Source organism: Thermobia domestica, chromosome 2 (genome assembly GCF_964235325.1).
Source record: "Thermobia domestica chromosome 2, izTheDome1.hap1.1, whole genome shotgun sequence".
Taxonomy (NCBI): domain Eukaryota; kingdom Metazoa; phylum Arthropoda; class Insecta; order Zygentoma; family Lepismatidae; genus Thermobia; species Thermobia domestica.
Genome location: NC_137455.1, coordinates 259,475,570 through 259,493,116, shown reverse-complemented (window position 1 = coordinate 259,493,116; position 17,547 = coordinate 259,475,570). Strand labels below are relative to the sequence as shown.

At 32.0% G+C, this 17,547-nt stretch overlaps 1 protein-coding gene across 1 annotated transcript in view; it reads left to right on the top strand.

Moving 5' to 3' along the window:
* The window catches only part of LOC145679402 (uncharacterized), a 65,618-nt gene that overhangs the window by 12,314 nt on the left and 35,757 nt on the right, over positions 1-17,547 (top strand). The window contains exons 3-9 of the mRNA XM_081749984.1: positions 934-1,092; positions 3,572-3,650; positions 5,779-5,933; positions 8,135-8,293; positions 10,762-10,840; positions 12,957-13,111; positions 15,311-15,469. Of these exons, the coding sequence (XP_081606110.1) occupies positions 934-1,092; positions 3,572-3,650; positions 5,779-5,933; positions 8,135-8,293; positions 10,762-10,840; positions 12,957-13,111; positions 15,311-15,469 (945 nt within the window). The remainder of the gene's footprint in view (positions 1-933; positions 1,093-3,571; positions 3,651-5,778; positions 5,934-8,134; positions 8,294-10,761; positions 10,841-12,956; positions 13,112-15,310; positions 15,470-17,547) is intronic.

Here is a 17,547-nt window from a genome sequence, read left to right as displayed (position 1 = left end):
TCAATAGTTCTCTGGGTCACTAAGATGAACAGTAGCACATCCGATCCCGTTTAAATTCAAATTCAGCCCAGCAACTTGGGAGAGGGGGTGGAAGGATATATATATATATGAAAATGATCGAAAATGACCATTATCAGTGCCGAATCCATGATTTTCGGGGTCAATGAGATGAACACTGACACTTCCGATGCCGTGCCTCGGAACATGGAGGAGGAAGAGATAGAAAATAATCGAAAGTGACTGATATTTATTCTGAGTCCATAGTTTTCGGGGTCGCTGATATGAACAGTGACACTTCCGATGCCGTTTAAATCCAAATTCAGCCTCGCAACTTGAAGAGAAGGAGATATACAAAAATGATCGAAAAAGACCGATATCAGTATCGAATTCATATTTTTCGAAGTCACTGAGATGAACAATGACACTTCCGATGTCGTGCCCCACAACATGCGGAGGGGAGGAAGCAGATATTAGTCCGGATCCATAGTTCGCGAGGGCGCTGTAATGAATAGTGATACTTTCGATGCCGCTTAAACCTAAATTCAGCTACTTAATATGGAGGAGGAGGAGGGGAAAGAAATAAAAATCATCGAGAATGACCGATATCAGAAAGCGCTTTAGTAATAGTAAAATGTGACTGATTAAATGAACGTATTACTATTTTCTTTTAATTTAACCCACGGTACTTGATGCTAATTTGTAATAAAACTTCGAATATCGGTGCATCTCTCTTCATGATAGATGAATAGATAGAAATTTATGCTGGTGTTGTAATTAATTTCGATTTCATGTTTCGAGTCACGTTCGATTATCAGATTAGTCAGTTATTCTGATATTGTTCCATATTTGTCATGTATTTGTGTATTTCTTTTTTCATAATTGAACTACTTATAAGCACAATTGTGATGAACCTATATATATTTTGTTCATAAGGATACGGAAGAACCTTCACAAGCGAAAGGATCTAACAGTAAATACGCTACCTCGTCGGAATTAAAAAGGAAAGTAAATGCAACAACGACTTTGCAGGTCAATCCCGGTATTAAAAGTTTGAGTAATGAGGGAAGCGGAAATAGATCCCAAGTTCCGGAGGTGAGTTCTACTTGTAATTCTGTCTATTTCATTTTTCATTTCCATCGAAAACAATCTTGGCAATCAACAACATTACAGTAATTATTATTGTAGTATGTGCTATTAATATTATCCAAAAGCGCCTCAGTTGTTAAGTGTGCTTCTACCTTTCAATGCGATGTGCATTTTTGTGTCTATGTATCTGTTTGTCTCTTCCGCGACAGCGTTCATAAATTCTTTATTTTGATTAAATTTCGTATGGTTTCTTTGATATTTCATAATCAGGCCTATTAATTGAGGTTAGAATCGGTGAAGGAGGAGGCTTGAATGAAAAAAATGGACTTTGGTATTAGTTGTTAAAAATGAACATGATCTACATACAAATGTTTTCTATTGTAATGTCCATGTTCGAGCGGAAGGAATCATATTTGACAAATTGAAGATAAATTAAGTTGCTATATTTGGTTCTGCACAGGGCATACAGCTTTGAAACAATCAAAGTAATCTTTTATTGATGCTCGAGACTGTTGTAAAAATGATAGAAATTGGAAAAATTATTGCAGTGGTTTCCAAACTTTTTCGGATGACGTTGTATCAGGTTTTTTTTCTTCTTCTTCTTTCCAAAGACTAAGAATAAACGCTATACAAATTCTAACAGCGAGTGTTATTTCACGGTACTAAAAAGACTAAGATTAAATCCTATTAAAATTCTTACACCAAATGCCTTTGGCGGAGATATAGCGTATAAATTATTATTATTATTATTATTATTATTATTATTATTATTATTATTATTATTATTATTATTATTATTATTATTATTATTATCTCCACTGTTTTCCAGCAGACGATATAATAATATACGGGTTATCTAAGTATATCACTTGGCGCCTCTGTTTTTTCCTTTATTCTGGGGTTTGCAGAAAGTTTCTTACAGATCTTTGTGTGTCCACTATTACGCTCTTCTGTATTTTCTTTATGACTTTTTCTTCAATTAACTTACTTCAAGTATATTTTTCAACATCTTGTGGACCACCCTGTATTCGATATTACTACTTATATTATTTTCACAGTTTGTATTCCATTGTTCTTTTATGCCATTTTTTTTTCTCTGTGTGCTTTTTGCAGTTTTTTTTTTTTTTGTGTGTTTGGTGTTGTGATGTGTATAGAACAACTCTCCCTTCCCTTTGCTTATCACTGTGATATCCGGCGTGTTATGAGTACATTATTATTATTATTTAGGATTGCAGTAAAAATTCAATTGTATAAAAGTAAAAAAAAATCTTAATATATTTTTATAACTATATACTGGAAGTATTATGTCAAAACATTTAGCTTTCGAATCACGAACAGACTGTCGTCAGTGTGCAGGGAGATTTACAAAGCTTCCGTTACTATTTTGAGTATTTTAATGGAAGAACTAGTAACCAGGTAAATTGGAGGAAAGTTTCAAGAAAAGAAATAAAACACTTAATAAATAGATAGATAGATAACTGGATAAATATAACATCTCAAAATTTCGAGATGTATTTATACCTAAGAGAAGAGAAAAAACTCTGAAGAGCATGGATCGATAAATGTTTCCGTTAACATCAAGAAAGCTGTCAAAATTTCCAAAAATAAATTTCTTAACTGCTCTGATCTACAAAGATATATCTAAACGTCCTAAAAAGTTACATGTAAAAAAACATTATAAATCCTGAGAACTTTGCGGAGTCTACCCGACGAATTTTAGAAAATAATGTTTTACATTGTAATGATTTTCACCAATTCCTTAATTTCCTCTTGCAAAATTAATACGGTACTGAGAAATCTGAATCAATTACCGGTACTCATATTTTCGTTTAATACCCTCGTGGATATGGAGTACCTTTTTGTTTAATTTCCTATCTTTCGTAATTGGGCTCGTCCTTAGTGGACGCTCTAGCCGTTGGGCATGAAACCTTTACGAATATATCTGTTTGATGAATTAGGATCTAACTTGCTTATATAAGCTTCAGAAGTAAATATTGCTACTGAGTTAGTTATGTATCACTGAGAAAGGATGTAATGATACATGTGACTGATTTTCAGTTTTCTAAATGTGGTTGAAAATATCGCTCGCTGTTTTTCCAACTTTCTAGCGTTATTACTGGTATCTGGTTTTCGCAATCATTCTATTCCATTAAACGTGTACGGATTACGTGTCTCCCTTTCTACAAAAATAAGATTCTTTCATTCTCCTCCCAACGGGCAGTGTTGTAGCCTCTAGAACTGTGTTCAGTTTCCTGACCGGATTAGGTATATTATAATTTAATTTAAGTTTTCCGTAGTACTGTTCTTACTCTCAGTGGAGTTATGGTGCTGACAACTTAGGAAAAGTGTTTGAGAGTTGAGAAAAGCTGCGATGCATGTTTAGAATTAGTAGGAGAATCGTACGGTTCATTATAAATAAGTAATTGTCAGTATTTAATATGTAATTACTATAGTACATATTATTGATCAGCTATTTTTAATTCAGTTGCAGAACACAAATCAGCTGCAAGATTCTTCACGTGTGAGAGACAACTTGGAAAACAATACTCCATTTCATGAAACAGGTACTAGATTTTATAACAGATGATTAGACCATTTAAATAAAGTAGTTATACTTGGATGAGTAAGGAAGTTGATTACGTATTTGCGCGATATTTTAATGTATCAAGACTATTATTTCGGTTGCCTATCGCAACCAGTTTGGGTACAAAATCTCAATTAACAGAAATCTCTCCTGGCCAGAACCTCGCTCTACGAAATTACGCGTAGAACAAAATCTTGCCAGGACATCTCGACATGGTAATTTCTTCAGTGTATAATGTTCAATATATATCTGTGTATATAAACATTAAAATAAGATATAACCACATAAAAATATTTAACCACATTAATGGTAATATGCAACACTTGCTTGAAAAATAATTATCATAAATAAAGGACCAGATATAGTAAGTTATTTTAACATAATAAGTTATTTTAATAACTATACAGAAAAAAAGGAAGATAGCTTAGCAGTTAGGATGGACTATTTATCTTGAAACGTCCTTGTAACTCTTAAATGGATACATAAAACAAGTATGGAATTTTATAACATCTAAATATCTTTAATACCAAAAGGAAGATAACTTAGAAGTTAGGATGGACTATTTATCTTGAAACGTCCTTGTAACTCTTAAATTGATACATAAAAGAACTATGAAATTTTGCTATGGACTATTTATCTTGAAACATCCTTGTAACTCTTAAGGGGACAGACTACTAAAAATGATGCAAAAACTAACCATTTTTCTTTTGCTTGTTTTTCGTAAGTGAAAAGAGATAATGAAATGTAATTGACTACAGTAATAGATAATATTATACTACAACCGAAAATATGAATCAAAAGAATTTTCAGTGTTGCAATCCATAGAAATTACAGTGTGGCCAGAATATGAAATACCCAAAAATTTAGGTTAAGGCAGCGACTAGAAAAATGAATTCAACGGTAATCGATGACTTACTATGTTGTCTTGGTTCCTTGTTTACTACTTTTTAAATAATATTTCTATTTATTTTGTACTGTTTATTACAAAGTTATTTATTTTGTATTGTTTTTATTGATTTCCGCTTGCGTTATTTTGTATATCGAGATTTTGTCTTGGGAGTTTTAGCCAGGCGAGAATTTGTTCCGTGAGGTTTTGGCCACACGAGAAATTGGTTTGCGGGTTGTGAATGTCAATGTTTAGGCTACGAGATTTTATTTGTATACCCTGCATTCGTCTACAGGCCCATTTTAGAAGGCGCTGGGAATCCAAAAGTTCAATTTTATTGATTGCAAAGCTAGTATCCTTGGTGTGTAATGTCTAATTCTGAAATTATAGTATAGCTTTTACATAATTGAAATTAATAGAATCATTGAATTACTATTAATAGAAGCGAAATTATGATTTTGGAATGTTGATGTTTTGGTACAGAAATTTTGCATATATCCTTTACAAGTGGAGGGTCCATTTTCATCAGTTTGTACATTAGTTATTTCAAACTTCGGTTTACTAAAATTTTATTATATAAATTCAGAATCACACATCACACACCAAGGATAGTATGTAGCGATAAAAGACAACACATTTCGATTCTAACAAGTTTCTGAGGTGAGTCTGTACTAATGGTTGCAGATAGGCAACCAAAATAATTGGCCTGATAAATTAATTCACTGTGCAAAAATGTAAGCATTTTTGTGATTTTTATTTATTAAGATTGCACACTGCACGAATTTCAACTTAAAGCGATACTTGTTTAATTTGACTTCCCTTAATTAAGGTAGAAAAAAAGAAAAGAAAAAAGAAAATACGACACAAGACGAGTTACTAACGTATAGAGTAATAAAGTATATTCAGTGGAATTTCCCTTAACGGACACCTGTCAATAACAGACAGATTTTTGGGCCTGGTAAAATATACAGGTAAGACTGTCTTTTACGGACACACTCAGATTCAGATGTAAATAGCCTTTTCCACCGAACGTTCAAGCAAGGTTTTCGTAATGAATAAAAATTATCTTGAGTTCATATACCCTTTTCAGTTTAATAATTCGATCTGAGACCATGTAATAATTAGGATGTATAATATTGTGTTGTGTATTTTGTCAGGTAGTTTCTGTACTTCGTTATATTACTATTATTTATTGATTATTGTTATTATTATTTTTTGTTAGTTGATGCAACTTCAAAGTCTCGCAAACGTAAAGGCTCTCCTAAAAAGCGTGTGGCTCAAGATAAGGAGTACGAAAAATACCAGAACTTCCCTCATGGACATGGAAATGCGTTAGAAGGCCTTTCTATTCGAATGCCAGATAGTGTCATGGACCTGGTAAGTATTTAAAACTACTCATGTACTTGAACATTAATTAATGTTACGCTGCTACAGAAGGATGATCGGTTTATATCCGACAGACTTCACAGTGCTGCTGTCATGTGAATATTTGCGATGGAAACATGAAACCGTCGTCATTGTCTCAATGTAATGTATCTGCTTGCCGATGTCACAGTGCTAGTGAAATGCCACCGAAAGTGAACGGTTATATAGTTACTCTAATTTGACACACATTTTTCGTATAACAGACTAGTGAAACTGTCTGAAAAATGTTTAACCATGAGAGTGACGACAGCTAAAGAGATCGTGACCAGACGAAATCAAATGGGGACCATGCAGAAATATTCGCCAACAAATGTTTCTCACTCGAAGTCATTATCAAAAGTGTTCCCTGAGTTGCTTCGTAAAAATCATCGACTGATAGGCGAGGAGAATCCACATTCCGAACCTGACGTGATTTAGAGGTTAAATCTGGGGCAGTTCACTGTCAACGATGTCATTTGCTCCGTCTTTTTTATGAGTTCTATTTAAAGGCCAGGGTCACAACTTCCTTTCTCATCATATATCTGAACGTAAGACAAACAGTAGTAGAGATATGGGGTTTCTGGGACAATTTTCTTCTCCAAATGCTTTTTGAAATTGAATTTATAAATAAAAAATTCATAAACACATTTTACCAAAAAAATACTATGCTAAATTGTCTATTTTAAAATTAGATTAAATTATGTTTGATTATAAGATTTTCTGATTAAATATGTTTCCATATAAAATTCTTGATTTTGTTATCTTGAACATATAATTTTTTCTATTGAACAGCGCATAGATCTTTAGAGCTTATAAACCAAAACGAAAATACGTGGAAGCTATAACACATTACTACTCTATCTTTAGAACGTATATTTTATTTAAAAAATTTGAGACATATTCCTTGAAATACCGCCTAAATCCTGAGAATGTATTAAAAAATAAAAATAATATATGCTTTGGAATGTGTGTTTATCGTTTTCAAGACGCATACCCATACACAAATTGTTTTACTATGTATTTGCACCAAAACAGATGAGAGCAGTCTTTAACCAGTTAACGAAAAAAGAAAGGAAAAGTTTACTTTCTTGGTTACCCTATAAATGATCATGTTTCCTGCGTGATCTGTTCGTAATGTAAAAAACAAATCCTTACCTGTTTTCCAATTGTGTACAACCTAGAAAAATATAAAAACAAACAATTTGTCACATTATAAAATAACAATGATTGTCACAACTGACTGCGTATAACATGCATATGAGCCGAGATTTTTTTTTTTAATTCAAGGCATTCGCTGTGGAGAGAACGAAATCAAAATCTCTAACAGCTTTGTCAAGTGTTTACTTCGGAAGACATCGGCTTCTTTAGACTGGTATCATTGTACTTTCGCAAAATGTGTTTTTAAAGACATGCAGTGTTGTCATTGCACTCGATGAAATTATCATATTTACACCTAATATTTTCAGGGTGGAAATTTTCACGTACGTAAATTTCAAAGTGATATTTTCAAAAATAAAGATTATACTATTTTTCTAAAAAAAGGTTAGGTGTACTGGCAACATTAACAAAGAAATCTCAAATTATATAAACGTTAATATATCCGCCATTTATTAACATATAAAAATTCAAACGAATGTAGAAATTAGATTCAGAAGCGGAATTTCTCCATATAATGAAGGTTGCCTATATCTAATAAGAAAATTACAAAAATTTAAATATTTTTGTTAATTATAACGGAATTTCAAATACGTACTACTCATAAAATACCAAGGCTTTTATAGAGTAACATCTTTTTCAAAAGTAAAAAATAACCGCGTAAAACATTCCCGAAATTTTTGATTTGGTACATCTCGGCTACTTGAAGACCGAATTTAAAAATTTAAACTGCAATCAATATAAAATTAGAAGTGGAACTTTCTCGGTGTATTGATAGGTTCACAAGTCTAAAACTTCGAATATCGGTGTATCTCTCTTCATGATAGTTGAATAGATAGAAATTTTTGCTGGTGTTGTAGTTAATTTCGATTTCATGTTTCGAGTCACGTTCGATTATCAGATTAGTCAGTTATTCTGATATTATTCCATATTTGTCATGTATTTGTGTATTTCTTTTTTCATAATTGAACTGCTTATAGGCACAATTGTGATGAACCTATATATATTTTGTTCATAAGGATACGGAAGAACCTTCACAAGCGAAAGGATCTAACAGTAAATACGCTACCTCGTCGGAATTAAAAAGGAAAGTAAATGCAACAACGACTTTGCAGGTCAATCCCGGTATTAAAAGTTTGAGTAATGAGGGAAGCGGAAATAGATCCCAAGTTCCGGAGGTGAGTTCTACTTGTAATTCTGTCTATTTCATTTTTCATTTCCATCGAAAACAATCTTGGCAATCAACAACATTACAGTAATTATTATTGTAGTATGTGCTATTAATATTATCCAAAAGCGCCTCAGTTGTTAAGTGTGCTTCTACCTTTCAATGCGATGTGCATTTTTGTGTCTATGTATCTGTTTGTCTCTTCCGCGACAGCGTTCATAAATTCTTTATTTTGATTAAATTTCGTATGGTTTCTTTGATATTTCATAATCAGGCCTATTAATTGAGGTTAGAATCGGTGAAGGAGGAGGCTTGAATGAAAAAAATGGACTTTGGTATTAGTTGTTAAAAATGAACATGATCTACATACAAATGTTTTCTATTGTAATGTCCATGTTCGAGCGGAAGGAATCATATTTGACAAATTGAAGATAAATTAAGTTGCTATATTTGGTTCTGCACAGGGCATACAGCTTTGAAACAATCAAAGTAATCTTTTATTGATGCTCGAGACTGTTGTAAAAATGATAGAAATTGGAAAAATTATTGCAGTGGTTTCCAAACTTTTTCGGATGACGTTGTATCAGGTTTTTTCTTCTTCTTCTTTCCAAGAACTAAGAATAAACGCTATACAAATTCTAACAGCGAGTGTTATTTCACGGTACTAAAAAGACTAAGATTAAATCCTATTAAAATTCTTACATCAAATGCCTTTGGCGGAGATATAGCGTATAAATTATTATTATTATTATTATTATTATTATTATTATTATTATTATTATTATTATTATTATTATTATTATCTCCACTGTTTTCCAGCAGACGATATAATAATATACGGGTTATCTAAGTATATCACTAGGCCTCTCTGTTTTTCTCTTTATTCTGGGGTTTGCAGAAAGTTTCTTACAGATCTTTGTGTGTCCACTATTACGCTCTTCTATATTTTCTTTATGACTTTTTCTTCAATTAACTTACTTCAAGTATATTTTTCAACATCTTGTGGACCACCCTGTATTCGATATTACTACTTATATTATTTTCACAGTTTGTATTCCATTGTTCTTTTATGCCATTTTTTTTTCTCTGTGTGCTTTTTGCAGTTTTTTTTTTTGTGTGTTTGGTGTTGTGATGTGTATAGATACAACTCTCCCTTCCCTTTGCTTATCACTGTGATATCCGGAGTGTTATGAGTACATTATTATTATTTAGGATTGCAGTAAAAATTCAATTATATAAAAGTAAAAAAAAAAAAAAAAAATCTTAATATATTTTTATAACTATATACTGGAAGTATTATGTCAAAACATTTAGCTTTCGAATCACGAACAGACTGTCGTCAGTGTGCAGGGAGATTTACAAAGCTTCCGTTACTATTTTGAGTATTTTAATGGAAGAACTAGTAACCAGGTAAATTGGAGGAAAGTTTCAAGAAAAGGAATAAAACACTTAATAAATAGATAGATAGATAACTGGATAAATATAACATCTCAAAATTTCGAGATGTATTTATACCTAAGAGAAGAGAAAAAACTCTGAAGAGCATGGATCGATAAATGTTTCCGTTAACATCAAGAAAGCTGTCAAAATTTCCAAAAATAAATTTCTTAACTGCTCTGATCTACAAAGATATATCTAAACGTCCTAAAAAGTTACATGTAAAAAAACATTATAAATCCTGAGAACTTTGCGGAGTCTACCCGACGAATTTTAGAAAATAATGTTTTACATTGTAATGATTTTCACCAATTCCTTAATTTCCTCTTGCAAAATTAATACGGTACTGAGAAATCTGAATCAATTACCGGTACTCATATTTTCGTTTAATACCCTCGTGGATATGGAGTACCTTTTTTGTTTAATTTCCTCTTTCGTAATTGGGCTCGTCCTTAGTGGACGCTCTAGACGTTGGGCATAAAACCTTTACGAAAATATCTGTTTGATGAATTAGGATCTAACTTGCTTATATAAGCTTCAGAAGTAAATATTGCTACTGAGTTAGTTATGTATCACTGAGAAAGGATGTAATGATACATGTGACTGATTTTCAGTTTTCTAAATGTGGTTGAAAATATCGCTCGCTGTTTTTCCAACTTTCTAGCGTTATTACTGGTATCTGGTTTTCGCAATCATTCTATTCCATTAAACGTGTACGGATTACGTGTCTCCCTTTCTACAAAAATAAGATTCTTTCATTCTCCTCCCAACGGGCAGTGTTGTAGCCTCTAGAACTGTGTTCAGTTTCCTGACCGGATTAGGTATATTATAATTTAATTTAAGTTTTCCGTAGTACTGTTCTTACTCTCAGTGGAGTTATGGTGCTGACAACTTAGGAAAAGTGTTTGAGAGTTGAGAAAAGCTGCGATGCATGTTTAGAATTAGTAGGAGAATCGTACGGTTCATTATAAATAAGTAATTGTCAGTATTTAATATGTAATTAATATAGTACATATTATTGATCAGCTATTTTTAATTCAGTTGCAGAACACAAATCAGCTGCAAGATTCTTCACGTGTGAGAGACAACTTGGAAAACAATACTCCATTTCATGAAACAGGTACTAGATTTTATAACAGATGATTAGACCATTTAAATAAAGTAGTTATACTTGGATGAGTAAGGAAGTTGATTACGTATTTGCGCGATATTTTAATGTATCAAGACTATTATTTCGGTTGCCTATCGCAACCAGTTTGGGTACAAAATCTCAATTAACAGAAATCTCTCCTGGCCAGAACCTCGCTCTACGAAATCACGCGTAGAACAAAATCTTGCCAGGACATCTCGACATAGTAATTTCTTCAGTGTATAATGTTCAATATATATCTGTGTATATAAACGTTAAAATAAGATATAACCACATAAAAATATTTAACCACATTAATGGTAATATGCAACACTTGCTTGAAAAATAATTATCATAAATAAAGGACCAGATATAGTAAGTTATTTTAACATAATAAGTTATTTTAATAACTATACAGAAAAAAAAGGGTTAGGATGGACTATTTATCTTGAAACGTCCTTGTAACTCTTAAATGGATACATAAAACAAGTATGGAATTTTATAACATCTAAATATCTTTTAATACCAAAAGGAAGATAACTTAGAAGTTAGGATGGACTATTTATCTTGAAACGTCCTTGTAACTCTTAAATGGATACATAAAAGAACTACGAAATTTTGCGATGGACTATTTATCTTGAAACATCCTTGTAACTCTTAAGGGGACAGACTACTAAAAATGATGCAAAAACTAACCATTTTTCTTTTGCTTGTTTTTCGTAAGTGAAAAGAGATAATGAAATGTAATTGACTACAGTAATAGATAATATTATACTACAACCGAAAATATGAATCAAAAGAATTTTCAGTGTTGCAATCCATAGAAATTACAGTGTGGCCAGAATATGAAATACCCAAAAATTTAGGTTAAGGCAGCGACTAGAAAAATGAATTCAACGGTAATCGATGACTTACTATGTTGTCTTGGTTCCTTGTTTACTACTTTTTAAATAATATTTCTATTTATTTTGTACTGTTTATTACAAAGTTATTTAGTTTGTATTGTTTTTATTGATTTCCGCTTGCGTTATTTTGTATATCGAGATTTTGTCTTGGGAGTTTTAGCCAGGCGAGAATTTGTTCCGTGAGGTTTTGGCCACACGAGAAATTGGTTTGCGGGTTGTGAATGTCAATGTTTAGGCTACGAGATTTTATTTGTATACCCTGCATTCGTCTACAGGCCCATTTTAGAAGGCGCTGGGAATCCAAAAGTTCAATTTTATTGATTGCAAAGCTAGTATCCTTGGTGTATAATGTCTAATTCTGAAATTATAGTATAGCTTTTACATAATTGAAATTAATAGAATCATTGAATTACTATTAATAGAAGCGAAATTATGATTTTGGAATGTTGATGTTTTGGTACAGAAATTTTGCATATATCCTTTACAAGTGGAGGGTCCATTTTCATCAGTTTGTACATTAGTTATTTCAAACTTCGGTTTACTAAAATTTTATTATATAAATTCAGAATCACACATCACACACCAAGGATAGTATGTAGCGATAAAAGACAAAACATTTCGATTCTAACAAGTTTCTGAGGTGAGTCTGTACTGATGGTTGCAGATAGGCAACCAAAATAATTGGCCTGATAAATTAATTCACTGTGCAAAAATGTAAGCATTTTTGTGATTTTTATTTATTAAGATTGCACACTGCACGAATTTCAACTTAAAGCGATACTTGTTTAATTTGACTTCCCTTAATTAAGGTAGAAAAAAAGAAAAGAAAAAAGAAAATACGACACAAGACGAGTTACTAACGTATAGAGTAATAAAGTATATTCAGTGGAATTTCCCTTAACGGACACCTGTCAATAACAGACAGATTTTTGGGCCTGGTAAAATATACAGGTAAGACTGTCTTTTACGGACACACTCAGATTCAGATGTAAATAGCCTTTTCCACCGAACGTTCAAGCAAGGTTTTCGTAATGAATAAAAATTATCTTGAGTTCATATACCCTTTTCAGTTTAATAATTCGATCTGAGACCATGTAATAATTAGGATGTATAATATTGTGTTGTGTATTTTGTCAGGTAGTTTCTGTACTTCGTTATATTACTATTATTTATTGATTATTGTTATTATTATTTTTTGTTAGTTGATGCAACTTCAAAGTCTCGCAAACGTAAAGGCTCTCCTAAAAAGCGTGTGGCTCAAGATAAGGAGTACGAAAAATACCAGAACTTCCCTCATGGACATGGAAATGCGTTAGAAGGCCTTTCTATTCGAATGCCAGATAGTGTCATGGACCTGGTAAGTATTTAAAACTACTCATGTACTTGAACATTAATTAATGTTACGCTGCTACAGAAGGATGATCGGTTTATATCCGACAGACTTCACAGTGCTGCTGTCATGTGAATATTTGCGATGGAAACATGAAACCGTCGTCATTGTCTCAATGTAATGTATCTGCTTGCCGATGTCACAGTGCTAGTGAAATGCCACCGAAAGTGAACGGTTATAGTTACTCTAATTTGACACACATTTTTCGTATAACAGACTAGTGAAACTGTCTGAAAAATGTTTAACCATGAGAGTGACCACAGCTAAAGAGATCGTGACCAGACGAAATCGAATGGGGACCATGCAGAAATATTCGCCAACAAATGTTTCTCACTCGAAGTCATTATCAAAAGTGTTCCCTGAGTTGCTTCGTAAAAATCATCGACTGATAGGCGAGGAGAATCCACATTCCGAACCTGACGTGATTTAGAGGTTAAATCTGGGGCAGTTCACTGTCAACGATGTCATTTGCTCCGTCTTTTTTATGAGTTCTATTTAAAGGCCAGGGTCACAACTTCCTTTCTCATCATATATCTGAACGTAAGACAAACAGTAGTAGAGATATGGGGTTTCTGGGACAATTTTCTTCTCCAAATGCTTTTTGAAATTGAATTTATAAATAAAAAATTCATAAACACATTTTACCAAAAAAATACTATGCTAAATTGTCTATTTTAAAATTAGATTAAATTATGTTTGATTATAAGATTTTCTGATTAAATATGTTTCCATATAAAATTCTTGATTTTGTTATCTTGAACATATAATTTTTTCTATTGAACAGCGCATAGATCTTTAGAGCTTATAAACCAAAACGAAAATACGTGGAAGCTATAACACATTACTACTCTATCTTTAGAACGTATATTTTATTTAAAAAATTTGAGACATATTCCTTGAAATACCGCCTAAATCCTGAGAATGTATTAAAAAATAAAAATAATATATGCTTTGGAATGTGTGTTTATCGTTTTCAAGACGCATACCCATACACAAATTGTTTTACTATGTATTTGCACCAAAACAGATGAGAGCAGTCTTTAACCAGTTAACGAAAAAAGAAAGGAAAAGTTTACTTTCTTGGTTACCCTATAAATGATCATGTTTCCTGCGTGATCTGTTCGTAATGTAAAAAACAAATCCTTACCTGTTTTCCAATTGTGTACAACCTAGAAAAATATAAAAACAAACAATTTGTCACATTATAAAATAACAATGATTGTCACAACTGACTGCGTATAACATGCATATGAGCCGAGATTTTTTTTTTTAATTCAAGGCATTCGCTGTGGAGAGAACGAAATCAAAATCTCTAACAGCTTTGTCAAGTGTTTACTTCGGAAGACATCGGCTTCTTTAGACTGGTATCATTGTACTTTCGCAAAATGTGTTTTTAAAGACATGCAGTGTTGTCATTGCACTCGATGAAATTATCATATTTACACCTAATATTTTCAGGGTGGAAATTTTCACGTACGTAAATTTCAAAGTGATATTTTCAAAAATAAAGATTATACTATTTTTCTAAAAAAAGGTTAGGTGTACTGGCAACATTAACAAAGAAATCTCAAATTATATAAACGTTAATATATCCGCCATTTATTAACATATAAAAATTCAAACGAATGTAGAAATTAGATTCAGAAGCGGAATTTCTCCATATAATGAAGGTTGCCTATATCTAATAAGAAAATTACAAAAATTTAAATATTTTTGTTAATTATAACGGAATTTCAAATACGTACTACTCATAAAATACCAAGGCTTTTATAGAGTAACATCTTTTCCAAAAGTAAAAAATAACCGCGTAAAACATTCCCGAAATTTTTGATTTGGTACATCTCGGCTACTTGAAGACCGAATTTAAAAATTTAAACTGCAATCAATATAAAATTAGAAGTGGAACTTTCTCGGTGTATTGATAGGTTCACAAGTCTAAAACTTCGAATATCGGTGTATCTCTCTTCATGATAGTTGAATAGATAGAAATTTTTGCTGGTGTTGTAGTTAATTTCGATTTCATGTTTCGAGTCACGTTCGATTATCAGATTAGTCAGTTATTCTGATATTATTCCATATTTGTCATGTATTTGTGTATTTCTTTTTTCATAATTGAACTGCTTATAGGCACAATTGTGATGAACCTATATATATTTTGTTCATAAGGATACGGAAGAACCTTCACAAGCGAAAGGATCTAACAGTAAATACGCTACCTCGTCGGAATTAAAAAGGAAAGTAAATGCAACAACGACTTTGCAGGTCAATCCCGGTATTAAAAGTTTGAGTAATGAGGGAAGCGGAAATAGATCCCAAGTTCCGGAGGTGAGTTCTACTTGTAATTCTGTCTATTTCATTTTTCATTTCCATCGAAAACAATCTTGGCAATCAACAACATTACAGTAATTATTATTGTAGTATGTGCTATTAATATTATCCAAAAGCGCCTCAGTTGTTAAGTGTGCTTCTACCTTTCAATGCGATGTGCATTTTTGTGTCTATGTATCTGTTTGTCTCTTCCGCGACAGCGTTCATAAATTCTTTATTTTGATTAAATTTCGTATGGTTTCTTTGATATTTCATAATCAGGCCTATTAATTGAGGTTAGAATCGGTGAAGGAGGAGGCTTGAATGAAAAAAATGGACTTTGGTATTAGTTGTTAAAAATGAACATGATCTACATACAAATGTTTTCTATTGTAATGTCCATGTTCGAGCGGAAGGAATCATATTTGACAAATTGAAGATAAATTAAGTTGCTATATTTGGTTCTGCACAGGGCATACAGCTTTGAAACAATCAAAGTAATCTTTTATTGATGCTCGAGACTGTTGTAAAAATGATAGAAATTGGAAAAATTATTGCAGTGGTTTCCAAACTTTTTCGGATGACGTTGTATCAGGTTTTTTCTTCTTCTTCTTTCCAAGAACTAAGAATAAACGCTATACAAATTCTAACAGCGAGTGTTATTTCACGGTACTAAAAAGACTAAGATTAAATCCTATTAAAATTCTTACATCAAATGCCTTTGGCGGAGATATAGCGTATAAATTATTATTATTATTATTATTATTATTATTATTATTATTATTATTATTATTATTATTATTATTATTATCTCCACTGTTTTCCAGCAGACGATATAATAATATACGGGTTATCTAAGTATATCACTAGGCCTCTCTGTTTTTCTCTTTATTCTGGGGTTTGCAGAAAGTTTCTTACAGATCTTTGTGTGTCCACTATTACGCTCTTCTGTATTTTCTTTATGACTTTTTCTTCAATTAACTTACTTCAAGTATATTTTTCAACATCTTGTGGACCACCCTGTATTCGATATTACTACTTATATTATTTTCACAGTTTGTATTCCATTGTTCTTTTATGCCATTTTTTTTTTTCTCTGTGTGCTTTTTGCAGGTTTTTTTTTTGTGTGTTTGGTGTTGTGATGTGTATAGATACAACTTTCCCTTCCCTTTGCTTATCACTGTGATATCCGGAGTGTTATGAGTACATTATTATTATTTAGGATTGCAGTAAAAATTCAATTATATAAAAGTAAAAAAAAAAAAAAATCTTAATATATTTTTATAACTATATACTGGAAGTATTATGTCAAAACATTTAGCTCTCGAATCACGAACAGACTGTCGTCAGTGTGCAGGGAGATTTACAAAGCTTCCGTTACTATTTTGAGTATTTTAATGGAAGAACGAGTAACCAGGTAAATTGGAGGAAAGTTTCAAGAAAAGGAATAAAACACTTAATAAATAGATAGATAGATAACTGGATAAATATAACATCTCAAAATTTCGAGATGTATTTATACCTAAGAGAAGAGAAAAAACTCTGAAGAGCATGGATCGATAAATGTTTCCGTTAACATCAAGAAAGCTGTCAAAATTTCCAAAAATAAATTTCTTAACTGCTCTGATCTACAAAGATATATCTAAACGTCCTAAAAAGTTACATGTAAAAAAACATTATAAATCCTTAGAACTTTGCGGAGTCTACCCGAATAATTTTAGAAAATAATGTTTTACATTGTAATGATTTTCACCAATTCCTTAATTTCCTCTTGCAAAATTAATACGGTACTGAGAAATCTGAATCAATTACCGGTACTCATATTTTCGTTTAATACCCTCGTGGATATGGAGTACCTTTTTTGTTTAATTTCCTCTTTCGTAATTGGGCTCGTCCTTAGTGGACGCTCTAGACGTTGGGCATAAAACCTTTACGAAAATATCTGTTTGATGAATTAGGATCTAACTTGCTTATATAAGCTTCAGAAGTAAATATTGCTACTGAGTTAGTTATGTATCACTGAGAAAGGATGTAATGATACATGTGACTAATTTTCAGTTTTCTAAATGTGGTTGAAAATATCGCTCGCTGTTTTT